The 27,290-nt window shown below is 41.9% G+C and overlaps 2 protein-coding genes across 3 annotated transcripts in view; both read left to right on the top strand.

Annotated features, from left to right (window-relative positions):
* The window catches only part of heatr5b (HEAT repeat containing 5B), a 128,376-nt gene extending 127,491 nt beyond the window's left edge, over nucleotides 1–885 (top strand). The window contains exon 36 of the mRNA XM_072559147.1: nucleotides 333–885. Coding sequence (XP_072415248.1) covers nucleotides 333–640 — 308 coding nt within the window. The 3' untranslated portion in view covers nucleotides 641–885. The remainder of the gene's footprint in view (nucleotides 1–332) is intronic.
* Nucleotides 886–14,130: 13,245 nt separating this feature from the next.
* strn (striatin, calmodulin binding protein) overlaps nucleotides 14,131–27,290 on the top strand; it is a 145,512-nt gene continuing 132,352 nt past the window's right edge. Inside the window, exon 1 of one of the 2 annotated variants that reach the window (XM_072559133.1) lies at nucleotides 14,131–14,690. In XM_072559133.1, coding sequence (XP_072415234.1) covers nucleotides 14,448–14,690 — 243 coding nt within the window. In that variant the 5' untranslated portion in view covers nucleotides 14,131–14,447. The remainder of the gene's footprint in view (nucleotides 14,691–27,290) is intronic. The other variant, XM_072559128.1, reaches the window with a different exon arrangement.

The following is a 27,290-nucleotide window of genomic DNA, read 5'->3' as shown; positions in this document are numbered from 1 at the left end:
TAATCAACCCAAATTGCTGTAGATTTGGAGCTCCATGTAGGTTAGACCAAGTAGGCAAAGCAGATTCCCTTCTCTCCGAAGCAAATGTGTTTCTATGACTGTACAGGAATTTTGTGGTCATCATTATTGAGATAAACTTTTTATTGCAGATTTATTAGCTAATTGAATTTAAATTGCTGTGATCACTTTGAACTTAGATCTCTAGATCACTGGCCTGTCCATCTGCATTAGTCCAGAAGCATCAGCACAATGCTGCATTCTAGTAATGGTACACTCCGTGATGAGCATCTCTAGATTATTGCCCTAACGAAAGCTACCTTCTTCCTTCGCAGGAAGCCAGCTGCTTGCTCTTCTGGTCCCCACTCTCATTTCGTATCTGCTGGATGAGAAGACTTTTGGCTCAGCTCCCACAGCCTCCAAGGGTCTTCATGAACTTGCTCTGCAGGATCTTATGCGCATTGGTCCCCTCTACCCTAGTGCCTTCAAGGCAGTGATGGGGGCAGCACCTGAACTCAAAGCCAAGTTAGAGGCTGCTATCCGAGCTAGCCAAGCCAGCTCCCGGGCCAAAGCTGCGAGCCAGCAAGCTAAACCAGCTGTTCAAGCTGCACCCACCATCAAGCTGAAGACAAGCTTTTTCTGAAATTAATTGGAGGTGTTTTCACATTGGTACATCTCTACGACTTGGAAAAGTATTAAACTTCCCCTTCCCTATTGTTTGAGTCAACTCTTCTGATGTCTTCTGTACAGGTTATGATTTCTGTTAGCTTGTAAATTGTTCAATGAAGAAATCAATTTGGGTTTAAAGGTTTAAAATTGTTTGTGTATAGATATCACAATTATATCACAAAGAATGTTATAAATAAAGAGGAAAAGATTTTTTTTAAAGAGTATTGTCATTTTTTAAATCATTTGCAGTGACCTATCTCTTATGTAACAATTCAGTGTGTTACTCCTACTTCAATATATTTCTGTTCTTATAGATCATTGAAACTACCTCATTAAAAATAAAAATGCCCTCAACAACTGCCTGTCACATGGTTGCCTGGTACTGTCATCCTTTGCTCACTTGGCTCTGATTACTAAAGTCTTAAACTCAAACTTAATGTAAATTTCACCAGAAACATTCCACATCTCCTGCATTATCTTTTTGACTTTTTACATCAGTGTTTTCTTTAAGGTGTCACCCAAATACCTTCCCTCCAGATCCCCTTGTATGTCTGAATGCAAATGATGTGATTGATACGTTTTGGGAAATATATTCAAAATACTTGTATCGTATCACTAGGTCTACCGAGCTACAGATTATTTTCCAATGAGTTAAGGAAGTTTATGCTCAGTCATGTTTTTGAAATTATTCAAGAGTATTAGAGGTGGAATTTACAACTCTTTACGCATCAACAACAACATGCATTTAGATTGTACTTTTTTAACTTAGTAAAATATGCCTAGACACTTCTAGGAAGTATTGTCAAGCAAAATTTGACGCTAAACCGCATGTGACGTTCGGACAGGTGACCAAAATCTTGGTCAAAGATGTAAGCTTCCACAAGGGTCTTCTAAGTGGATGGATGTTGGGGAGTTCCAGACCTTAGGTCTTAGGCAGATAAGGACATGGCCTGTCAGTGGTTATGATTAAAACTAGAAGTATGCAAGAGGCCAGAACTGGAAAAGCCACCTTTAGCAATAGATATTCCAGAGATGGAGAGGGACCACGGCAGCATGGAGCTTGATGAGATATTATAGTTGAAGCGATACCAGACTGGGAGCCAATGTAGATCAATGTGCATATTTGTATTAGATAAGCAGGACCTGGTTCAAAATCACTTCATCTGAACTATCAACATTCTTTCTCCTCCCAACACTACAACCCTCCCCTCCCACTATTGCAAAATGCTGTCCCCCTCCACAGTTCAATTTGGCCCTGATGAAGACTCATCTAGACCCGAAACCTTAGCTTGCTTTCTCTCAGTGAATGCTGCCTGGCTTGCTGTAATCTCTCGCATTTTTATTTTCAGTTCAAATTCCAGCATCTGCAGTAATTTGCTTCTACTTGGTTCGAGTAAAGTTCATCTTTTAAAGAGAGATTGTCAAATAAAATCACATTACTGCTCAGTTCACATCTGTAGTTTGTTTTTATACCTTTCAGAAACCATACTAACCTGAGAAAAGCTGTCCAATTTTATTTCATTTATCAAAATTTGTCTTTTAAAAAGAAATCTCTAATCATACTGTCTGTTTTGTTGAATAAAAATGTAAACATGCTACTTATCCACATCAGTGTGTGAGGGAGAAAGACAAAATGTCTTTCCTCATCTTAATTTACCTTCTATTATAAGTGGTTTCATGGTGAAAACAAAGCAAGTCTCTTATTGAAAAGGAAGGCGAGAGATGACTGTTCTCCCACTTGCCCTGAGGAGATTTTGCTTTTATTCACAGGATTCAATGGCACAAGTAAGACCAGTATTTATCATCCCCATCAATTTGCAGCTTGCCTGTTTCAGGGGGCGTTTAAAATTCAACCACATTGCTGTGGGTTAGGAGTCAGATATTGGCTAGGCAGGGTAAGAAAAGTGTATATCTTTCCGTAAAGAACATTGGTCAATCAAGTGGGTTTTTATAATGATCTAGAAATTAGAATTACTACAGTGTGGAAACAGGCCCTTCAGCCCAACAAGTCCACACTGACCCTCGAAAGAGTAACCCACCCAGACCCATTCCCCCCACCCTATGTTTACCCCTGACTAATAACCTACACTATGGACATTTTAGGATGGCTAATTCACCTAAGCTGCACATCTTTGGATTGTGGGAGGAAACCCACACCGATACGGGGAGAATGTGCAAACTTCACACAGTCACCTGAGGCTGGAATCAAATCTGGGTCTGTAGTGCTGTGAGGCAATAGTGCTAACCACTGAGCCACCGTGCCACCCTTAAATAGATTCATTTAATTAATTGCATCTAAACTGCACTGGTGGAAACAAACTCCCATTTAGGGCGGCACAGTGGTTAGCACTGCTGCCTCACAGCGCCAGAGACCCGGGTTCAATTCCCGCCTCGGGCGACTGTCTGTGTGGAGTTTGCACCTTCTCCCTGTGTCTGCGTGGGTTTCCTCCGGGTGCTCCGGTTTCCTCTCTCAATCCAAAAATGTGCAGGTCAGGTGAATTGGCCTGACTAAATTGCCCGTAGTGTTAGGTGAAGGGGTAAATGTAGGGGAATGGGTGGGTTGCGCTTCGGCAGGTCGGTGTGGACTTGTTGGGCCGAAGGGCCTGTTTCCACACTGTAAGTAATCTAATCTAATCATTGCCTGATTATTAGACCAGGCTTTGGGATTATGTTTTCAGTAAAAATAACAATATATATATATTGTTATATATTTCTCAAGTGTAATGGGAGGAGAGTTGGAGGATTGAAAATTAGGTGACAGCAAGGACAGACAAGAAAACTAGGAGTTTTGATGGTCATACAAAGGGAAGACAAAGTAGGGCTGGAAAAGGGAGGGGGGTGGGAGGTCTATAGATATGGGAGCAGAATTGAGCTATACGGCCCTTCAGTCTGCTTGACCATTCAAGCATGGCTGATAAGTCTTAACCCCATTCTCCTGCCTTCTCCCTGCACCCCTTCTTAATCAAGAACGTATCAATTTGACATAAATAGTCTCCCCTACTAGTGGAAACATATTCTCCATGCCCACTCTATCCTGGCCCCTCAGTATTCTGGAAATTGCAATCCGAAACCCCTTCATCTTTCTTGTACTTCTCCCCTGAACTCCCTTGAAGCACATCCTTCCTTAAAAACAAAACTGCTCTCAGTATTCAAAACGCAGTCTGAACAGCGCCCTATATAAGCAGCAGCAGTACATTTCTGCACTCTTATTTTAGCCTGCTTGAAATGAATGCTAACATTGCATTTGCCTTCCTAATTACCAACTGCACAAACATGTTAATCTTAAGAGAATCTTGAACTAGGACTCCCAAACCCCTTTGTGCTTCCGATTTCCAAAGCCTTTTCCTATTTAGAAAGTAGTCTATGCTTCTATCCTTCCTACCAAAATGCATAACCGTGCACTTTCCCATGTTGTATTTTAACCACCACTTCGTTTCCCACTTTTGTAGCCTATCCAAATCCTCCTGCAGCCACTGCACTTCCTGAACACTCTCCCTTCATCTACCTTTTTGTTACCTGTAAACAAAGGTAACCTGGTAACAAGGTCCTCCGTTCCTTCATCCAGGTTGGTATATAAAAGAAATGGTTGTGGTCCCAACACTGATCCCTGTGAAACTTTGCTTGTCATTGACTGCCATACTGAAAAAGACTCCTTTATCCCTACTGTCTGCCTTCTGCCCATCAGTCAATCCTCTAACCATGCCAGTACCTGGCCCTTCATATCTTGGGCTGTTATTTAAAAGCTTTATATGTGACACCTTATCAAAGGTCTTCTGGAAATCCAAGTAGATCATGTCCACTGGCTCTCCTTTGTCTAACTTGCACAGTACTTCCTCAAAGAATTTATAGATTTGTCAGGCATGACCTCCCTTGATGAAGCTGTGCTGACTCTACCATGCAAGTGTGCAAGTACTCTGCAAGCTCATCCTTTATAATGGACTGTAAAATGTTGCCAATGATAGAGGTCAGCCCAACCGGCCTATAATATCCTGCCTTTCGTCTCTCTCCCTCTTAAACAGAAGTGTTCCATTAACCATTTCTCAGTCCTCTGGGATTCTCCCTGAGTCCAGTGATTCCAGAAAATTCACCACCAATGCATCTACAGTCTTCTCAGCTATCTCCTTCAGAACTCTGCAGTGTATTCCATCCAGATGAAAGTGAGGACTTCAGATTCTGGAGATCAGAGTTGTAAGATGTGGCACTGGAAAAGCACAGCAGGTCAGGCAGCATCTGAGGAGCAGGAGAATCAATGTTTTGGGTATAAACCCTTCAGCGGGAATGGTGGTGGAAATGGGGCTGAGAGATAAATAGGACGGAGGTGGGGCTGGGGGGAAGATAGCTGGGAAGGCAATAGGTGGATGCAGGGTTGGGGGTGATAGTGATAGTTCGGAGCGGGTAGGTGGGGAGGACAGTTCAAGGGGGTGGTGCGAAATTGGAGAATTGGATCTGGGGTGAGGTCTGGAGAGGGGAGATAAGGAAACTAGTGAAATCGACGTTGATGCTGTGTGCTTAGAAGGTCTCAAGGCAGAAAGTGAGGCACTCTTCCTCCAGCCATTGGGTGGCTAGAATTTGGCGGTGGAAGCAGCCCAGGACTTGCATATCCATGGGGGAATGGGAGATGGAGTAGAACTGGTCGGCACAGGGTGCTGGGGTTATTTGGTGCGTCCATCCAGTCTGGGTGATTTGTCTACCTTTGATCTTTCAGCTTCTCCAGCACCTTCTCCTTAGTGATGGCCATTACGCTCACCTCTGCCTTGTGTCTCAAAGTTCTAGTACGCTACTGGTTGACATAACTGTCCCTAAGTCAGTTTAGTTAGCCATCTTATTAAACTTTGAATTAGACTACTGAATTTTAAACTTTTGAAATGGAGAAGGAAAAGAAAGATTTACCTGCTCTATTCCTATGCTGCCTCTGAATTCCCCAAACTATATACTCACTCAGATTCTGGCTCACTCTAGATGTGATCTCAGCTTCCTGGCCATGTATGCTCAACAGGCTCTCTTAATAAAGCTGAGGACAGCATTAAGGGCCAATCTTCCTTACAAATTACTCCTGAATTACTGTTTGAAGCCATAGATGGCTTGTTATCCTGCCAGGCTAAAGTGAGGACTGCAGATGCTGGAGGTTAGAGTCGAGAGTGTGGTGCTGGAAAAGCACAGCAGGTCAGGCAGCATTCAAGGAGCAGGAGAATCATTGTTTTGGGCAAAATTCCTTCATCAAGAATCATCAGAACCTTTCCTGATGAAGGGCTTTTCCCCAAAACGTTGATTCTTCTGCCCTTCGGATGCTGCCTGACCTGCTGTGCTTTTCCAGCACCACACTCTTGTTATCCTGCCACCCTATAACAACCAAAAGAAGTATTGAGTGAAAAAGAAAAATTGGCAAACCAAAATTTTGTGAGGAAAGGCAGGCTAAGTGCAACATTAGATTCACCATCCAGACCCCATCTGGGGCCATGTCTAAGGAAGGGCATAGCAACCCTCTTAGTGGGTGCACTGCACATTCACCAGAATTATAATAGGGCTCTGCAATGAGGACAAGTTGCATAAACCATATTCCCTAAAATGTTGAGCATAAACTCCATGGAGGGTTTAAGCTTATTTGGTGGGAGATTGGGAACCCAGTTACATCTCTATAAACGAGACAAAGTATAGAAAGAATTCAGAGAGCAATAGCACTAGAATTAAAATTCTAAGGTGGGATCAGACCAGCCATGAATGGCACAGTGGCTCACTGGTGAGCACTGCTGCCTCACAGGGCTGGGGACCATTTCCGCTGTGACTAGTGACTGTCTGCATGAAGTTTGCAGATTCTCCCCCTGTCTGCTTCGGTTTCTGCCGGGTGCTCTGGTTTCCTCCCACAGTCAAAAGATGTGCAGGTTAGGTGGGTTGACCATGCTGACCTGTCCATCGTGTTCAGGGATGATTAGGTTAGGTGCGTTAGCCATTGGAAATGTAGGGTTACAGTGAAAGGGTAGAGAGATATGTCTGGTTGGGATGCTATTTGGAGGGTTGGTGTGGATTTATTGGGCCAAATGGTTTGTTTCCACACTGTAGGGATTCTATAAATTAAACTTACCATGTATATTTACCATGTATACCATGTATATGAGTAGTTTGGTGTACAATTGGTCACACAGGAATAAGTTTAGGTGATAACTGAGACCTTGCTGAAAGTAGGATTGGATCCCAAATATTCCTAAAAATAGGATGTTCAGGAAAGATAAAGGAGGAAAAAAAGGAAGAGGACCAGCACTTTTGGATTAAGAGAATATTGCAATATGGGACAGAGAGGATTCACCAGACTCAAAACGTTAACTCTGATTTCTCTGCACAGATGCTGTCAGACCTGCTGAGCTTTTCCAGCAACTTCTGCTTTTGTTTCTGATTTACAGGATGTGCAGTTCTTTAGGTTTTCATTGTTTGAAGGTTTGTTCTCAGAGCAGGTTCTGCAATATGCACCCTGATTTTGCACAACACATAATCAGATCTACTTCCATTTCCACTCACACATTCAATCCTACTCTCATATCAATAGCTATTCTAAATCTAATTCCTGTACCTCATGATCTTTCATTCCCACCATCACATTCTTTGATAAGTATTGAAGAAAAAAAACCCATACGTAGTGTTTCCAACAATCTCCTTTTGCCCTATCTCAGATGTCCCTTTCCATCTTTGATCAACACTGACCTTTCCTTAACTATTTTACTCAAATTTTGTTGAGAAAGTACTTTAAAGAAAAACTCATATTAAAATGGTACATTTCAGGACAGGCACATTTGAGTTTAGGACACTTCAAAGTGCTCTGCAGCCATTGAAATACTTCGCAGTGTAGCTACCACTGTATTGTAGTGAATGTAGCAAGCAATCTCAATACACAACAAAGTTCCACTGACAGCAACTTGATAATCACTGGTTAATTTGTTCTTGTAATGTTTGGTAAGGGGTAAATATTGTCCTAGATATTAAGGAGAACTTCCCTGTTCCTCTTCAAATGGGAAATTTGAGAGGTGAGACAAGGTATTGGTTTCATGTCTTTCAATGTAATTATAGCAGTTCTGATAATATAGCACTTGATTTGCACTGGACTGGAAGTGACATCCAAGATTACTTGATCAAGTATCTAGAGAGGAACATGAAGTTATGGTCTTCTGTCTCAGATACTGGACTATTTTTCCTCCAATTATTTACAAGATTTTCACCCTAGTCTTTCTCAACTATTTTTGTTATATTCCCTCTACATTTTTTGTTTTTGGGTTGGTTTTATTTTAAATTATTATTCCAATAATTTTCTTTATTTTCTTCATTTATCCACATTTTCTTCCTGATGGCCGAGTCTGATCTGTATTGTAGTCACCTTGCTTTTGTACATTTCCTGGTGTACTTGCCCCCCCCGTCCCGCTCCTCCTTCTACCAATTTATCTAAGTTAATTCCATTAAATCCTCATTAAAGTTGGCTTTTGCCACAGTTAAACATCTTGATCATTGGCTGCTCCTTCATCTTTCCAATTTTCAATTCAAGCCTAGTAATTTCAAGGTTCTTACCTACATGAACCCCTACCCTAACCTTAGCGAATTATTTCACTTCATTTAGTTAGCGTGTTTGTTTAAATGAAACAAAAGGAGAAAATGTCATAACTGCACATGAGAAATTCTGCAATTATGAATAAATGAGACTTGGCTGAGATAGAGGTTAAATGACCAGCGGTGTATTTATAATACTTTCTATTCTTAGCTTACAGTTTCAGCTTTTACAATTATTTTTAGCAAAAATAAAGATAGAAAACATAAGATAGTATGAAGAAAATAGTGTAAACACTTCAGGTCTTTCATCAAAACAATGGAGCCAACTTAACCTGACACAAACTCAATTTCACAAATTCTGAATTGTTAAAGAAATACCTGCATCTATGTAATTTTTTCAGAACTACAGCAACCCTCAAAATGCTTTACAGTCAATAATGGTACATTATGCAAAAAGAGTGGTATGGTAAACCAGGAAACTTCAGGTCAATATGTCTAAGTATTGGAAAACATTCTAAGGGACAGAATTAATCTACTTGGAGAGTCGAGATTTTCCAACATGGCTTTGTCAAGGTCAGATTATGTCGATTAAGTTTTTTTGAGGAGTTGGCTAGGTGTGTAGATGAGAGCAGTACAGTTGATATAGTCTACATAGACTTCAATAACTCTTTTGACAAGGTCTCGCAAGGCAAAGAGTCCTTGGGATTCAGGGCAATTTGACAAATTGGATCCAAAATTGGCTTAGTTGCAGGAAGAAATGAAGATAACATAAACAGCTAATCAGATGAGCTGAACAGTGGCAAATAAAATTTAGTCCTGAAAAATGTGAGGCGATTTTTGTTTATTTCAAAAATATACTTTATTCATAAAACAATATTTTGGTATCTGTACAATTGGTGATGCCATTCATAGTTATACATTGCACTTCTTTACATACACAGAGATCAGACTTAATCATTTATATCTACAAGTCTGTATGTTGACCATCCAGATGTTTAGCTGAGGCGTCAGCAGAGCCCAATTACTGGGTGGGCCCTCTGTTCTTCTTCGGCAGGCAGACCTTACACGGTGGTCTTTCCCCACTGCACATTGGCAGCAGCTGCCCCAAGCTTCAGCACGTCCCTCAGCACATAGTTCTGGACCTTGGAATGTGCCAGTCGACAACACTCAGACGGGGTCAACTCCTTCAGCTGGAAGATCAGCAGGTTTCAGGCAGACCAGAGAGCGTCCTTCACCGAGTTGATGATCCTCCAGGCACAGTTGATGTTCTTCTCAGTGTGCATCCCGGGGAACAGACTGTAGAGCACGGAGTCCCGCGTCACGGAGCTGCTCGGGATTAAACCTCGACAAACACCACTGCATTCCTCTCCAGACTTCCTTTGCATCGGCACCTTCCAGAACGAGGTGTGTGACAATCTCGTCCCCTCCACAGCCACTTCGAGGGCAGCGTGCGGTGCAGCAGAGAGTCCAGGCGTGCATAAAGGATCTCACAGGCAGAGCCCTTCTCACCACCAGCCAAGCCATGTCTTGGTGCTTGTTGGAAAGTTCTGGCGATGAGGCATTCTGCCAAATGACTTTGACAGTCTGCTCAGGGAACCACTCGATAGGATCCGCCCTCTCCTTTTCCCAAAGGGTCTCAAGGACATTACGTGCTGACCACTTCCTGATGGACTTGTGGTCTGATAAGAACAGATATTTTACTTCAAAAATATATTTTATTCATAAAAATTCTTTTGATATCTGTACAATTGGCGATGGCATCCACATGCATACACCGCACCTCTACACACAGAGACCAGACTTAATAATTTGTATATACAAATCTGTATGTTGACCATCCAGGTGTTTAGCTGAGGTGTCAGCGGAGCCCAATTAATGGGTGGGCCCCCTGGACTTCTTCGGCAGGCAGACCTTACATGGTGGTCTTTCCCCACCGCACCTTGGCGGCAGCACATCCCTCAATATGTAGTCCCGGACCTTGGAATGAATGTGAGGTGATGCATTTTGAGACAAATAACAAGGCAAGGGAGTGTAACTTGAACAGTAGCACCCTCGGAAGTATAGAGGAATAGAGACACCTTGAGAGTATCTCTACATAGATTCTTGAAGGCAACAGGGCATTAGATAAAGATGGTTAAGAAGGCATACAGATTCTTGTGTTTTTTTTTGTTGAGGCAGTGAATCCAAGAGCAAGGAGGTGATGATAGAGCTGGGTAAAACATTAATTAGATCTGTTCACTGCATGAGGAAGGATCTCATTGCACAAGGTGCAGAGAGGATTTACCAGGATGTTGTCTGGGCTGGAGTATCTCAGCCGTAAGAGAGAATAGATGGGCTGAGGTTGTTTTACTTTGAGCAGAGAAAGCTGTTGGGAGACCTAATAGGTTATGAGGGGCATAGACAGGAAGAAACTTCTCTCCTTAGTAGAGGGACCAATAACCAAGAAGCTTAGAAATAAGGTATGGGGCAGGAGATTTAGAGGGGATTTGAGTTGATATTCACATCGAGAGCAAATACCTGAAATGGTGGCACAGGTGAGAATTCTTACAACATTTGAGAAATATTTGGATGAGCAACTAAAATGCCTTAGTACAGAACACGATGGGCCAAATCCTAAAAAATGGGATTGGACTGGTGCTTGATGGCTGCCAAAATAGGACAAAGGGTATTTTGCCATGCCATAAAACATGATGACTCTAAGTACTTTTTAGGTTATAAACAAAGATTTAGTGCAGGAAACCAACAGCAATTTTGTGCACATCAAGGTCGCATAAACATTACTGAGATAAAGATCAGAATGTGTTTTTGGTAGAGAGATAAAGATTGGATTAAGTTTTAAATAACAGGTTTGTTATTACCTGTAATTTTTAAAAATTTACTCAAGGGACATGGGCATTTATTGCCTAAGCCTAGTTGCCCTTGAAAATATGGCAGCAAGCTGCCTTCTTGAATTACTGCAGTCCAGGTATTGTAGGAAAACCCACAATGCCTTTTGGTGAAGGAATTCCAGGAGTTTCAGCCAACAACATTGAAGGAATGGCTACATATTTCTAAGTCCGGATGGTGACTGGCTTTGAAGAAAGCTTGTAGTCAGTGATGTTCCCATGTATCTGCTGCCCTTGTTCTTCTAGATGGAAGTAGTCATGGGTTTGGAAGGTGCTATCCAAGGATCTTAGGTAAGTTCCTGCAGTACATCTTGTAAACCATAGACACTGCTGATACTGAGCATCGGTGGTGGAGGGAGTGAATGCTTGTGAATGTGACACCAATCAAGTAGGCTGCTTTGTCCTGAGTATTAGCTTGAGTATTGTTGAAGCTGCAATCTTCCAGGCAAGTGTGAAACATGCCATCACACTCCTGGCTTATTCCTTGTTATTGGTAGGTGGGCTTTAGGGACTCAGAATCTGAGATACTCACCACAGTATTCCTTGCCTCTGACTTGCTCTTGTAGCCATAGTGCTTAAATGGCAAATCCTGTTGAGTTTCTTGTCGATGGTAACCCTAATTGATAGTGGGAGATTTAGTGATGCTAGCACTATTGAATGTCAAGGGATAGTGGTTAGATTTACTCTTACTGTAAATGGTCATTGCTTGTCATTTGAATTACTTGCCACTTATCAGGTCAAGATGTGAAAAATGTGGTGCTGGAAAAACGCAGCAGGCCAGGCAGCATCCGAGGAGCAGGAGAATTGACGTTTCAGGTATTAGCCCTTCTTCATTCGTCATTCCTGAAGAAGGGCTTATGCCCGAAAAGTCGATTCTCCTGCTCCTCGGATGCTGCCTGGCTTGCTGAGTTTTTCCAGCACCACGTTTTTCAACTCTGCTACTGCAGCATCTGCAGTCCTCACTTTCTCCTAACTTATCAGGTCAAGCCTGGATATCATCCAGATCTTGTTTTATTTGAACATGGACTACCTGAGAAATTGCAAATGGTGCAAAACATTGTGCAATCATTGGCAAACTTACCTTCTTCTGACGTAATGATAAAGGAAGGTCATTGATGAAGCAGCTGAAGATGGTTGGGCCTAGGGTACTACCCTGAGGAACTGCTGCAGAGATGTCCTGGGGCTGATGGCTGACCTCCGACAACCACAACATTTTTGTTACATGCCAGATGTGTCCCCAACTAATACTATGCTACTGGTAACCAGTTACTCCAGTTTTGCTGGGGCTCCTCGATGCCACACTTCGTCAAATGTAAAGGAGGGAAGGTCTTACGAAGAAAGGCTGAGGGACTTGAGGCTGTTTTCATTAGAGAGAAGGTTGAGAGGTGACTTAATAGATACATATAAGATAATCAGAGGGTTCGATAGGTTGGAGAGCCTTTTTCCAAGTATGGTGATGGCGAGCACGAGGGGGCATAGCTTTAAATTGAAGGGTGATAGATATAGGACAGATGTCAGAGGTAGTTTCTTTTCTCAGAGAGTAGTAAGGGTATGGAATGCTTTGTCTGCAATGGTAAGGATTCGCCAACTTTAAGTACATTTAAGTCGTCATTGGACAAGCATATGGATGTACATGAATAGTGTAGGTTAGATGGGCTTCAGATTGGTATGACAGGTCGGTGCAACATTGAGGGCCGAAGGGCGCTGTAATGTTCTATGTTCTAAGAAAGAGATTAGGCTTTTTTTATACAGAGTGGTTCGTGTGTGGAATAACTTCCTGAGAAAGTGGTGTATGTTGGTACAATTACAGCATTTAAAAGACATTTTAGCATTACAGCATTTGGATAGATACATGAATAGGAAAGGTTTTGGAGGGATATGCAGGCAAGTGGGACTAGTTTAGTTTGGAATTATGTTCAGCACGGACTGGTTGGATCAAAGGGTCTGTTTCTGTGCTGTATGACTATAATAATAATAAAAACTGTTACTGTTGGCTGGCCTCTAGAATTCCATGTTTTTTCCATGTTTCAACTAAAGCTGTAATGAGATCAAGGACTGATTGGCCCTAACCTAACCCAAGCAAGAGAGTAGACTTCCGAGTTTAAATTGTTGTCCTTTTATTGGCCAAGTCCAACGTACACTTTTTGACTCAAACACATCTGAAGGGACACCTTCCATTGGATTTTACTGCAACCCACTCTACCCTTCTGGATGGGCGGGGCAGAGACGGTGCAGATCTACACATGCGCATTGTGGCTCAGAACGCGGCGCCCGCCCCGTCAGGTTCGCTTCCAGGTGTGTCAGCAGAGATGCGCACGCATGAAATTAGAAATCCAGCGCAGGCGCAAAGCTGGTCGGCTCGGCGTTTGAATCAAAAAGCGTGGCGGGGGGGCGGGGCCTGGATGACGGTTGGGGACGTCGTGACGTTGGCGGCACTCGCGGCTAACTTGAAAAGAACCTGTCAGCGCATGCGCAGGCAGGGTCCTGTTCTGTCCAGGGGGTTTGGCCAAAGACGGGCCGTCAAGAGCGGTGGCAAAACCAGAAGTTGCTGGGAGAATTCAGCAGCTTTGCAGCACCAGTGAAGAAAAAAAAAAGTAGAGTTAACGTTTCGACACCGGGGGCCCCACCTTCACAACTTGTCAACCACAGATGCTGCCTGAGCAAAAGGACTGCAGATGCTGTAGATCATAAAACAAACACAGACGTTGCTGGAGAAGCTCAGCAGGTCTTGGCAGCATTTGTGCAGAGAGATCAGAGTTTACAGTTTATGGCCCGGCGACCCTTCCTCAAAAACCTTGATCCCCCCCCTTAGGGGAGTGGAGTGGAGGCGTGGGGTCTGGGGAGGGATTGGGATGGGGAGACGCGGAGGGGGCGGGGTCTGTGACGCGGAGGGGGCGGGGTCTGAGGCGGAGGGGGCGGGGTCTCAGACGCGGAGGGGCAGGGTCTCGCGAGGAGGAGGTGAGAAAGGGACGGCTGAAGGGGGAAAGGGGGCAGGCTGTTGTGGCGAGTGCGCATGCGCCGCCGCGGTGGGCGGGGGCAGAGAGAGAGAGAGCGAGCGCGGCCAACCGTCAGTGGGTGGTTTCTGTTGGTGACAGCGGAGTGAGAGGCGGTGGCAGCAGCGGCGGCGCTATTAACATTATCAACGCCACCACCAGCAGCAGCTCGAGCTAGCCGCGGCCATGGAACACCCGGCGCGGTTTAAATTTTAACGGCCGGCCCCGCGCGCGCCCGCCCGCCCGCCGAGCGGCCAGAGGGGATTCCAGGGCCGGTGGACTCAGCGAGCACCCCGGGGCGGCGTCACTGCCACCCGCGGTCGCAGCCGCCGGTGTGGAGGCCGAGGGGACGGACGAAGGGTTTTGGGCCCCAGCCATGGACGAACACCCGGGAGCCGGGGTGTTCTTCGGCAATAACTCGGTGCTGAGCGGAGGAGGAGGAGGCCCCGGGATTGGCAGCCGGAACCTGCAGCCGGCGCAGCAGCAGCCGCCGGGGCCCGAGGGGGAAGCTCAGAGGCCGCAGTACAACATCCCGGGGATCCTGCACTTCCTGCAGCACGAGTGGGCCCGCTTCGAGATAGAGAGGACGCAGTGGGAGGTGGACAGGGCCGAGTTGCAGGTAAATAACTCGCCCCTAGGCTAGGCCGCTCGTCATGCTTGGAACCTCGATTACTGACCTCCTCCCCCCCTTGATCAACAGAGTAAGGGGGCGGTGGATACATTAAGATGGCCGCCTGTCAAAAAGGGAAGAAGAGGGTGGTGTTGATTTTTATTCAAAGACCCTCATCTTTGCAGCTTTTCCCCAACGACGGTGGCACTTTAAATCAGAGGAGGTTTGCATCATCGCTCCGGATGTAGTGTGTGTGAAAGGTGCCTTCAGTAACATTCTTAAACTGAATTGGGCAAGTTATGTGTAGCTCTAAGTTAGCAGGACCTTGAAGAAAGAGCAAGTGGGTGTTTTCATTTGAGTTCTTTCCAAGAGCCAGGACAGGCACGATGGGTCGAATGGACTCCTGTGTGCTGCCTGATTATGTGGAATGTTACAGAAGAAATATGGCCAGTTAATTGGTCAGGGTTGTCAGTAACTAGCGGGAACAGACTTGTGATAGACAACAAGAGCACCAGACGGACAGAGGGGTTTTTCTTGAGACGGCCAGTTATGATGTGAATGCACTCCCCGGAAAGAAAGAGAACAGATTTATTAGTGGGAACTAGATAAATATTGGGAGGAGGAGGAGGAGATTTCAGAGGTGTGGCTCAAGATCGGGGAGTGCAAGTAACTAGATAGCTCTGTGAAAGAATTGGGAGTGGAATGATCTGTGCGGTGTTGGGAAATCTGTTCACTGAGCAGTCACCCACTTTTTCCCTGCCTTCTCCATGCAATACCCTTTACCCTCACCAATCCTGGTGATCCAGCTTGTATGGATTGTTCTGCATTATTTTGCATCTATTAGAATGTTGGTTCTTTCTTGAGTAGTTCTAAAGAGCAGTGATTTAAATTGGTTGTACAGGAGCAAGGTTTCATATTAAGTTGAAGGGTTCACAAAGCAGAGAGTTACCTTTGGCCTCATCACAGATTTAAACATCAATAATTTAGCAATCTTTGTGCAGCGTTTTGTGTTGTTATCTATCAATGAATCATAGTAACCAAAGGTTACGCAATAACATTCCAAAGGAAGTAAAGCTGTTCTGAATAGCTTAATGTTCTTGTTATATTGCAGAGGATTCCTCATGACGTAACAAAACAAAACCTGAGGAGTTTTTGATTATTATGCACCAAACAGAGCACCTTCCTCTTAAACTTTCAAACAAGTTTGAGTTGTGAAATTATAGTCATTTCCATGCCTTGGTTGGAATTTCTGAATTTGGCATATTTTATGACCAGTCATTATGCTTAATATTATAGTTCAGGATTGCCTTTCAACAACTTACATTGTGCCTTGTGTATAACATTTTAGTGTTAGGCAAACCTGTTAGGAGAAATTGACAAGTCTGTTGAAAAGAATGATGAAAAAAGAATGATGAAAAATTATTATGATAGAACCAGGCTCAAATTAGAGATCTTAGTTTTGTGTACCTTGTGAGCTCTCCGCCATTTACGTATTATCAGGGAGTAACCATGGGATACTGTTCATGCAGCTGGTTCTATTAATATACCTATTGCATTGTTTTCAGGAACCTGCAGGATATGAAACACTCCCAGCTTTTCTATTTGTATAAATTAATGTAAAACCAATAGGAAAGCCAAGATGTTAGTGTACCCTGTAATGCATGAAATATAATTTACTAAGCCAGATATTCTATGCCCTTGGCACTTCAACATTCATTGTCTTTAAGTCTGAATTCTAGAATTACCTATCAATTCAGTATATGGAAATAATTCTTCTGGAAAATAGTACTTTTAGTATCTTTAACATATCCCCACTGCTTTCCTGTTGTCTGTTCCCTCTTGAGTTCCTCTGACTTGGTATTGAACCTAGGATTCTGTAAACATTTATCTTGTTGAAATGTTGATAAAGTGCTTACAACAACAATTAATGGCTACTTAAACTTATATAGAGCAGGAGCATTGTTAAACAAATCTTGATACTTACCCACATGGGGACCACAGGCTTGGTCAAAGAAGAAACATCTTAATGGCAGAGAGAGGTAGTGTACTTTCTGGAATGAATTCCAGAAATCCCCCACTGGCCACAGTTTTGAATCATTCTACATTCACAGAGCTAGGATTGTGATACGTTGGCAAGGTACAAAGGCATGAGGTTTTCAGTAGAAGGTGAGCTCATTTAGATAATATTATGAAGGTGGAAGATGGCATGGCTATGTAATTGGAATCTTGCCTCAGGGTTAAAATGACAGGTTTGCAGATAACATGGTGAACAGTCAGACAGCTGTTAGGGAAAAGAATGGAGTTTCTGGTGGGAGCAAAAACAGTAACTGTGCTTTTAATAAAAGTTTTAATCTGGCTGCAACTTTGCGATATGGTAATCAGGTTGTACCTGATGTACTGTGAGCATTTTTGGTCTCTTTTATTTCAGAAAAATATCATTTCATTGGAGGCTATTCTGGGAAGTTTCACAAGGATGCTCCTGGTATGGAGGGATTGTTTTGAGTGAAGACTAAACAGCTTAGGACTTGCTGGAATTTAGAAGAATGAGACATGATCTCATTGAAACGTGCAGGATTCTTAAGGGGCCTAATGGTAAATGCTGAGTGTTTTTCCTTAGGAGAGTCTAACATCAGAGGGCATACCCTAAGAATAAAGGGGACTTATTCCTGATGAAGGGCTTTTGCCCAAAACGTTGATTCTCCTGCTCGGATGCTGCCTGACCTGCTGTGCCTTTCCAGCACCCCACACTCGACTCTAATCTCCAGCATCTGTAGTCCTCACTTCCTCGTCAGAATAAAGGGATGCCAATTTAAGACTGAGATGAGGAAGAATTTCTTCCGAGGGTTGAGTCTTTGGATCTATTGGCCATGGTGAGCTTGGCGGACAAAGTCCTTGTGTACATTTATGGATGAGGCTGGTTGTTGATCAGTAGGGGAATCTAGGATTGTGGGGAAAATGTAGCAATGTGGACATGAGGGATGTCTGATCAGCCATGATCCTATTGAATAGCAGAGCAGGCTTGAGGGGCTGATTTCTTTACAGTGAGATCACAAATTAATCCAATATCAGGTCTAGTGTAAGTTGCTTTCTGGTTTGTTGCAGAATGTGCTTTTCTTAGAAACCATCCTGAGACCTTTTTTCCAGTTGTAATTAAAGCATCCTTGTAATTATTGTCGTACTTTTCTGACAAGCCTCTGTTATTTCTTCCTTCATTCTCCATCTTCTCTGTGGTTACTATTAGTGAGCTTGCTCTCGCTGTGTGTTGCGAAAACTAGTCTTTGTAATTTCTCATCTCTACCCAAACTGCTTCTACATTCTGGTTTCCTGAACTTGGGTTATCCATCTTGACTGCGATAATACCATCATTAAATTACATAGCCACCCCTCTATCTTTCTGCTGTTTCCTCTACTTGAGGTCAAGTTCCAAGACATCTTCCAGCCATGTCTCTATAATAGCTATCAGATTGTTCTAATTTAGTTCAGTTTACCTTATCAGTTAATCTATTTTGTTTCAAATGCTACATGCTTTCAGATACAGAGCCTTTACTTTTGCCACTTTGTTTTTGTAGCCTCCAGCCTTTGTACAAATCTAAGAGTAAGCAAACAATTTCTATTTCTTTCTATTGCTGTTTATCATTTCCCATATAAAGACCCTTCTCTCTTGGATAACTCTCTTTTAAACCAGGTCTTCTTAAATTTGATTCCTTAGTCTCATAAGAAATAGGATCAGGGTCTTCAGCCCCTTGAACTTCCTGTCATTCAATAGCATCGTGACTGATCCGACACTTCTCACTTCAACATTCTTGATTTTTCCTCATAACCCTTGGTTTCCCCTACTGATCAAGAAACTAGCTATCTATCCCAGCCTTAAATCTACACACAAGGGCTCAAGCTCCCACAGGTTTCTGTGGCAAGTTGTTCCAAAGACACGCAACCCTCAAGGGAAGAAATTCTGTCTCATCTCAGTCATAAATTGACATCCCTTAATTCTGAACCTATGCCTTCTAACTTAAACTCTCCCCTGAGGGGAACATCCTCTCAACATTTACCCTGTCAGACTCCTTAAGAATCCTGTATGTCTCATTCATCTAACCTCTAGAATCCCAACCTACTTAATCTTTCACATAAGACAATCTCTATATGCTGAAGATCATCTGAGTAAGTCTCTGAATTGTCTCCAATGAAATAATGCCTTTTCTTAACTAAAGGGACCTAAACTGCTCTCAGTACTCCAGATGTGGTCTCACCAGTGTCTTGTACAGTTGCAGTAAGATGTCCCTACTGTTATACTGTAATCTCCCTAAAATACTGTCCAACATTCCATGAGCCTTCCAGATTACCTGCTGCACCTATGTGCTAGCTTTCTGTGTTTTGTACATTAAGTACCCTTTTGCTTTGTAGCTTTCTGCAGTTTTTTCTCCAACAGCAATTTTCTTTTAACCTCCCAGAATGAACAATTTCAAATTTTCCCTCACGTTATATTTCATTTGCCAACTTTTTGTTCACTTAACCTATTAATATCTCTCTGTAAACTGTTTGTATCCTTTTCGCAATCTGCCCTTCCACCTATTTTTGTGTTGTCTGCAAATTTGGCCACAGTACATTCGCTTCCTTCCTCCAAGTCATTAATATGAATTGTAAACAGTTGCGCTCCCAACAATGATACGTATGGAATCCAACTGGTCATGAGTCGCCAACTTTTTAAAACAAAAATGTCTTGTCTCCACTTGCTGTTTCCTGTTCATTAGTCACTTCACTATCTATGTCAATATAGTACCTCCAATACCAGGGGCTGTTACCTTATAACGTATCCAGTGCCTTCTGGAAGTCTGAGTACAACACATCTGCTGGTCCCCCTCTCTCCACTCTGAGACTTACCCCAAAACACACTCATAAATTATGTAGACACAATGTTCTCTTTCATGAAGCCATGCTGACTCTGCATGATTTTTCAAAGGTTCTCCCCCCTATTGCTGCTTTAATAATTGATTCCAATACTTTTCCAACAATAGATGTTAAGCTGATTGGCTTATAGTTACACTCCTTTTGCCTCCTTCACCTTTTAGATTAGGGCTGTCATGTTGGCAGGTTTCCAATCCTCTGGTACATCTCCAGAGTCCAAAGATTTTTGGAAAATTGCAACTAATGGACCCATTACCTCTTAGCTACCTAGTTTCGGATCCTAAGATGCAAACCGTCAGGGCAGAGGGATTTATCAGCCTTTGGCCCCGTTAGTTTGTCTAGTACTACTACTTCTCATGATGGTAATGGTTCTTAATTTCTCCCCTGTATTCTTTAGTATGAATGAAATGTTCAAAGTACTTTCCACCGCAAAATCTATTTAATATCTCTGCCATTTCCTTGTACCCCATAACCGTCTCCCCAGATTCATTTCTAAGGGACCTATGTTCATTGTGACCTCTTCCTCTCTAGATACGTAAAGAAGCTTTTACTGTCAGTTTTTACATTCTTTGCTAATTTGCCCTCAGTTTATTTTCTCTCGCACATCTTTTTAATCCTCCTTTGCTGAATTCTGAATTTATTCCAAACTGAGAGACTATTACTTGCCCGCTTATAAGCATTTTCTTTCACCTTAGTACTCACCTTAACTTGCCATGGTTAATATTACCTTCTCTTTGAATGTTGGTCATATTGTTTGAGAGAGTCATGAGTTACCTCCTCAAATGTCTGCTAATGCTTGCTTAGTGCCATTCCTGCTAATCTGTCTGAGCAGTTCACGTTACCTAACTCTATCCTAATTTATTGTAAATGCTTCTATTTACGATGGAGTTAAATTTAGATACATGTGAGATGTTGCATTTTGGTAAGGCAAACCAGGATAGGGCTTACACGGTGAATGGTAGGGCTCTGGGGAGTGTTGCGAAATGAAGAAACCTAGGGGTACATGTGCATAGTTCCTTGAAAGTACAGTCACAGGTAGACAGAGTGGTGAAGTTGCTTGGCATACTTGCCTTCGTTGGTCAGAATGTTGAGTTTAGGAGTTGCGACTACGCAAGACATTGGTGAGGTTACTTTTAGAATACTGTATACAGTTCTGGTTGCCCTTCCATTGGATGGGCGTTGTTAAATTTGGGAGAGGGTGCAGAAAAGAATTAAGGATGTTGCTGGGACTAGAGGGTTTGATTTATAGGGAGAGGCTAAAAAGGCTGGGGCTCTTTTCCCTGGAGTGTCTGAGGCTGAGGGGTGACCTTAGACGTTTATAAAATCATGAGTAACATGGATAGGATTAAGAGCCTAGGTCTTTTTCCTACAATGGAACTAGAGGGCGTAGGTTTAAAGTGATAGGGGCAAGATTTAAAAAGGACCTGAAGAGTAACTTTTACATGCTGAGGTTGGTGCGTGTGTGGGAACAAGCTGCCAGAGGAAGTGGTGGAGGTAGGTACAATCATAATATCTAAAAGGCATGTGGATGAGTATATGAATAGGAAGGGTTTAGAGGGATATGGGTAAATGGGGCTAGGTCAGATTGGGATATCTGGTCAGCGTGAATTAGTTGAATCAAAGGGTCTGTTTCTGTGCTCTGCGACTGTAAGTTACACATAGTTGTTTCCAGCACAAGTTTGTCATTCTCAAACTGACTACTAAGTTCACCATGTTATAATTGCTATTTTGTAGGCAGTCTTTTATTCTAAGGTCATTTATTAAGTCTGCTCTTTACCCATTTCCAGATCCAGATCCAAGATAGCATGCTCCCTGGTTTGCTGTGACATGGCCCTTGGAAACTATCTTTAATGCAAGAGCTCATGGTTTTGAGGGCTTTGGATCTGTAGGAAGAGCAGAAATCTCATTAAATGCATTCAAATATAGAATGCCAGGAAAGATGGATGTGCACTTGGGAGATGATTGAGAATTTGAAGACTTGGGAGGAGAGGGAGGTTGAAAACAGGTGATCAACTTGTAAGCATAAATGCGTTGAGTTAATTATTGAGGAGGGAGTGATGGTGGCAGATTCTAAGTACACATAGTATGCAAGTTGATTGAGCTAATGTGGGAGCCAGGAAGGAAGTTGGGTCATCAGGAGGTGGATCTCCTCAACAATTAAAATAGTTTTCAAAACTCAAATTGCATCTTGCTCAAAAGTCTGTCGTCTTATTGTAAAGCTGGTAGTTATGGATCTGGCATAAGAACGATTGATGTCTTGACGTAATCATACAAGAATACCCAGTGTTGGAATTTTTGTTGTGATTTTTCTGTGTAGCATGCTGGACCAGCATAGTATGCTGACCATGCTATGGACAGATGATGTGAGCAATCTGGACATTGTTTTATGTGTGGAAAAAGGGGTCTTTTTACATGATAAGTTGGGCACTTGATTTTTGTTCTGTTGCGAGTAAGTGTTGTTTCTTTGCCAGTTTTCATCTTACACAAATATAATCAATGTCACCAGTTAAACCACATGCAACATAGTTGGTTAGTAACTGAGGAAAGCTAGCAGAACTACTGGCAGAGAAAGAACAGAAATGAAATGCATTGCATGTGTGTTGTATCATAACAACATTATTTCTTGGATGCGCATATACTTCGATATCCGATTAATTTTCACTATTTAATGGTTGTTAATTAAGAGACTTAATACACTTTGAATCTTTACATTTTTATAAATATTATACATTATTTCCTCTTCGTTCTCTGCAAGTGTTAAGTTTCTGCAGCTAAGACTGTTCTTCCTAAAAAATAAACCAACATACATACAAAACATCTGATAAGGCATTAGGTGAATGAGAAATCCATTCTCCTTTGGAGTATGCACCAGAAATAGTTTTGAGATGTCATGGTACATTTTTGATATCTGTGAACTATTTTAGTTTGGATTACTTATTAATTTGAGTTAAGGTAACTTGTGCTATCAAAAGCAAAAATGAACAGGAGATAGATTACAGAATCCTCTAACTTTGTGTCATCTATTCTGCTCGTTGATGTTGAGTCATGAGTGAATGACAAAGCTTCAGATAGAAATGAACCTCACTGATTTTTTTTAAGTTCCTGATTTCTAAAACAAAATAGAAACCTGAAGGCCATAAGACTAGGAACAGAAGTAGCCATTCAACCCATCAAGTCTGCTCTACCATTATTCAACCCATCAAGTCTGCCTTACCATTCAACGAGAATATGGCCGATCTGAGATTTCTCAACTTCACAATCCTATCTTTTCTCCATAACCCTCAATTCCATGGTTTACTTTAAGTCTGTCTCAGCCATGAATATATTAATGACACAGCCTCGACAGTCCTCTCCTGTAAAGAATTCCACAGAGCCACTACCGTCTGAAAAGAAATTCCTCCTCATTTCTGTTTAAGTATGTCACCCCTTTGAGTTTAAGGACTCTGGTCCTAGACTCTCCCACAATGGGAAATAACTACCCAGCATCTACTGTTAAGCCACCTTAAATCTTGTCTTTCAATAGGTTCATCTGATTCTTCTAAACTCCAACAAATAGATGCCCAACCTACTCAACCCTCCTCATAAAATCCCTCCATGCTTAGGATCAAACTAGTGAACCTTTTCTAAGTGGCCTGCAGTGGCTGTACATTTTTCCTAACTATAAAGGGACCAAAAGAATTCAGAATATTTTAGATGTGGTCTAGCTAGTGCCTTGTATAGTTTTTTTTTAGCAAGACTTCCCTGTTTTTATTCTCTATTCCCTTGGAAATAATTACCAACATTCCATTTGCCTTCCCTGTTACCTGCTGAACTTGATCCTAGCTTTTGTGATTTATGCATGATGACCCTCAAATCCCTCTGTGCTGCAGCTTTCTGCAAATTTTTTTTCTATTTTATATAATATTTCAGCTCCTGTATTCTTCCTGCTACAGTGTATAACCTCCCATTTTCACATTGTTTTCCATCAGGCAAGGTTTTGCCCATTTACTTAACTGTCTTTTTGCCTCTGTAGACACCCTATCGTCTTCACCACTGGCCTTCCAACCTATTTTTGTCATCTACAATCTTGGCACAAGTGCATTCATCAACTTCATCCAAATCACAAATACATAGTATAAATAATTGTGGCCCAAATAATGGTCTTTGTGGCACCCAGGGGTTACATTTGACATGCTGAAAATATCCCCTCTTGTCTTAAATGTGTCTTTTATCATTTATTCAATTTTCTAGTCATGACAGAGTACTATCTTCAGTACTATGGGCTCTTATCAAGTAGGCTTATATGCTGTGCCATATCGAACATCTTTTGACAATCCAACTTTATTACATCAACTGGTTCTCCTTTGTTTATGCTGTTTATTCCTTCATTCTAGGCTACACTGGAATAGGTCCCTTGCTAATACTTAAATTTTGTAATTCATCTTTCTCATCAAATAAAAATGAACTGATGTCTTGTAAAGATATCAAGTTTCAAGTGTGCTGGTAAGAAGGTGATTTGGAGTCATCAGGCAAATGAGCAAGTTGTGCCTGACTGATCCTAAACTTGAATTTTAAAACTCTTCTTGTAGCTTTCAGCTTTTTTTTCATTGTGTTTACAGGTTTTTGAGCCTTGAAGGATGATTATGGGCAGATGATGATGCCTTGGGGCTTGATTTCAAAGTATGCATATGATGTGGAAAGATATATAGGTTATTACATTTTGAGTATAGAAAGAATGAGAGAAACATCTAAGAGCAATGACTGGCAAAGAACTAGGGAAGGGATGGTTACTGCTTGAGAGCTGTGGCCTCTAATCAGACAATTCTTTTAAAAATAGGAATGTCAGGGAAGTGCTAGTGAGCCTTCCAGTTGGAGTGGTATTGAAGTTATGGACAGACTTGGAATTAATTGTTGAGGTATGGTATACAATTTTATGAAATCAAGTAACTTAACAAAAGAGCTGGTAATTTTCTAATAAATTGCATCAAAGCTTGAAGTTTAATTTTTTTGTTGTGTTGGATAATCTTGATAGTTGTACCAAATTCATTAATACCTTAATAGTGTTCTGTTTTTGTTTGAGGAACTACCTTTGTTATGTGAATAAATTTTTAATTTGCATTGATTTAAATGTGATTAATAACTAAATACTGTAACCGGGGATTGAAAATAGTTGTGGAAGTTCAAGTTTTAGCTGCCTTTTTGCCTCAGTTCACTTTTATGAGGCTTTTCTGTAATTATATTCCAAAATGGCACACAGATTTGCTTGAAAAATGAAGTAAAGGTGTTTATGAACTTGTATCCACTGTGCTTAATATGGAAAGAGGATTGAACCATGACAGTAGAATGGGTGTATGGCAATAGATATATTCTGGATCCATTTTGCTGTGTTTGTATGAAAATCCGAATACAAATCTTTACACCAAGAGCACAGATGTCAGTACTTCAGATGATAAAAGTTGGATGTAGAATTGTTATTTTGGAATAATGGAGAGACCAAGAGGTGATTTTGATTTCACAGAGGAGATGGTGAATTAATAAGGAGCTCAATTGTAACACATTATAATAACTATCTCTGTGGAACCATTTGTGTAAAGGTTAGTGAATTCATTAACTTGGAACTTGCTCCATTGCAGCAGGATCAGTAGATGAGAGAGGAATATAAATGATGTATATGTGGTGATTCCTCCTATTAAATAAAGTATATTGATCTTTAAGCTATCCATTACTGCTTCAAGTTCAAATGTATGTAGTTAAGAATTGGATGTGTGGGTGATTTAGCACACAAGTTCTGGGGTGAGAATACTTATTTGAGGAAACAGTTTTCAGGTCTTGAATAGGTCCTGCTAAAAGGACATGAGATTTCGGCAGCTAATTGCACTGTATCTTGGATGGCAGATCTTTCAAATAATGCACAAAGTGTGTGCCCTATACAGCAACAGGACCTATGTGGTACCGTGGTAGTGTCCTGCTGAGCCACGGGTTCAAGTCCCAACTCAGACACCTCTGAACAGGTTGATTGGAAATTTGGGATATGTATTTAAATATAGCTTTAATATGTTACATTTGGAGAATAGTTACTATGAAATCAGAGTAAAAAGTACTTATAAATGAAAAAAATTGCCTTCGTGTTAGGAATACAGAGGAATTTTATCATTTGTTAATGCAATAAGTTGGCTGTTTAATTACAAAGCTTCCGGAACATTCCTAATATAGGAGTGTCCAAACGTTTTAACACAATGGAGCATTCCGGTTCACAGGGGATTAGAGATTGCATGTCAGTAATTACAATACATAACAATATGATGAAGGATTGTCTTAGACATGGTGTTCTCTTGGAGTGCTTCTTTGCAGCTTCATCAGAATGATAGCCTGGGTTTTCGAGGATTAATTAAGACAATTTGTACGGACTTGATTTGTATTCCATTGAATATAGGAGAATGGAGTTGATCAGAAACAAAAATGAAAAATGATGGAAATACTTGACACAGCAGGCAACATCTGTGGAGAGAAGGAATAAGTGTTTCAGGGTTCAATGATCTTAACCGTAACACCATAATAAATAGTAGCAGTATTACGTCATTTGTTCCTTTAGAGTCTGCTCTGCCATTTGATCATGACTGATATGTTTCTCAAACCCATTCTCCTGCCTTCTCCCTGTAACGCTTGACCCCCATACTAATTAAGAACCTATCTATCTCTGTCTTAAATACACTCAATGACTTGGCCTCTATAACCTCTGCAACAATGAGTTCCACTGATTTAATCACCCTCTGGCTGAAGAAATTCCTTCTTGTTTCAGTTGTAAAGGGTTTTACCTTCACACCAAGGCTGTGCTGTTGGGTTCTAGTCTCTCCAAATAGCAGAAATATCTTCTCCACATCTACTGTATCTAGGTCTCCTGAGATCTGGGTGGGATGCTCTTGTTCAGAAAGCCAGTGCAGACTCGGGCTGAATGACCTCTTTCTGTCCTGGAGGGATTCTGTGACTCTTTGTATATTTTAATATCATGATCAAGAAAGTGCATGCATGGTGACGTGGAAGCCAAGAGCAGTTGTGGATAATTTATAATACATAAATGCAAATTAATTTGAAAATAGTGTTGGCTGAACAGAATATGTATTGACAAACTCTTTAAATTTTTATAGCTGGAAATCCAAGCTTTACTGACAAATGGCAAGTAACATTCATGTCTCACAAATAGCAATCAATGATCACCTCCAATAGTAGACCATCTAAACATTCTAGGAGTCACCATTGCCCAAAAGCTCAACTGGACCTGCCATATAAACTGGTGCTACAAGAGCAGGTCAGTGGCTAAGAATTCTCACACAATCCCTACAGTGTGGAAAGAGGCCATTCTGCCCAACAAGTCCACCGAAGAGCATTCCACCCAGATCCATCTTGGTAACCATGAAGTTCCCATGGCTAATGCACCTAACTTACACACCCCAGAATACTATGGGCAATTTAGCATGCCAATTCAGCTAACTTGCACATCTTTGGACTGTGGGAGGAACCGGATCACCTGGCAGAAACCCACACAGTACTCCCCTAAGTCTGCCCGCAGTCTACAAGGTATAAGTCAGGAGTGTGATGGAATACTCCCCATTTGCCTAGATGATTGAAGCTCCAAGAGCACTCAAGAAGCATGACACCATCTGGGACAAAGCAGCCTGTTTGGTTGGCACCACATCTGCAAGCGTCCCATCCCTCCACTATTGATGCTTA

Source organism: Chiloscyllium punctatum, chromosome 3 (genome assembly GCF_047496795.1).
Source record: "Chiloscyllium punctatum isolate Juve2018m chromosome 3, sChiPun1.3, whole genome shotgun sequence".
Lineage (NCBI taxonomy): Eukaryota > Metazoa > Chordata > Chondrichthyes > Orectolobiformes > Hemiscylliidae > Chiloscyllium > Chiloscyllium punctatum.
Note: the sequence above shows the minus strand (reverse complement) of the source record. Positions and strands in the feature narration are given on the sequence as shown.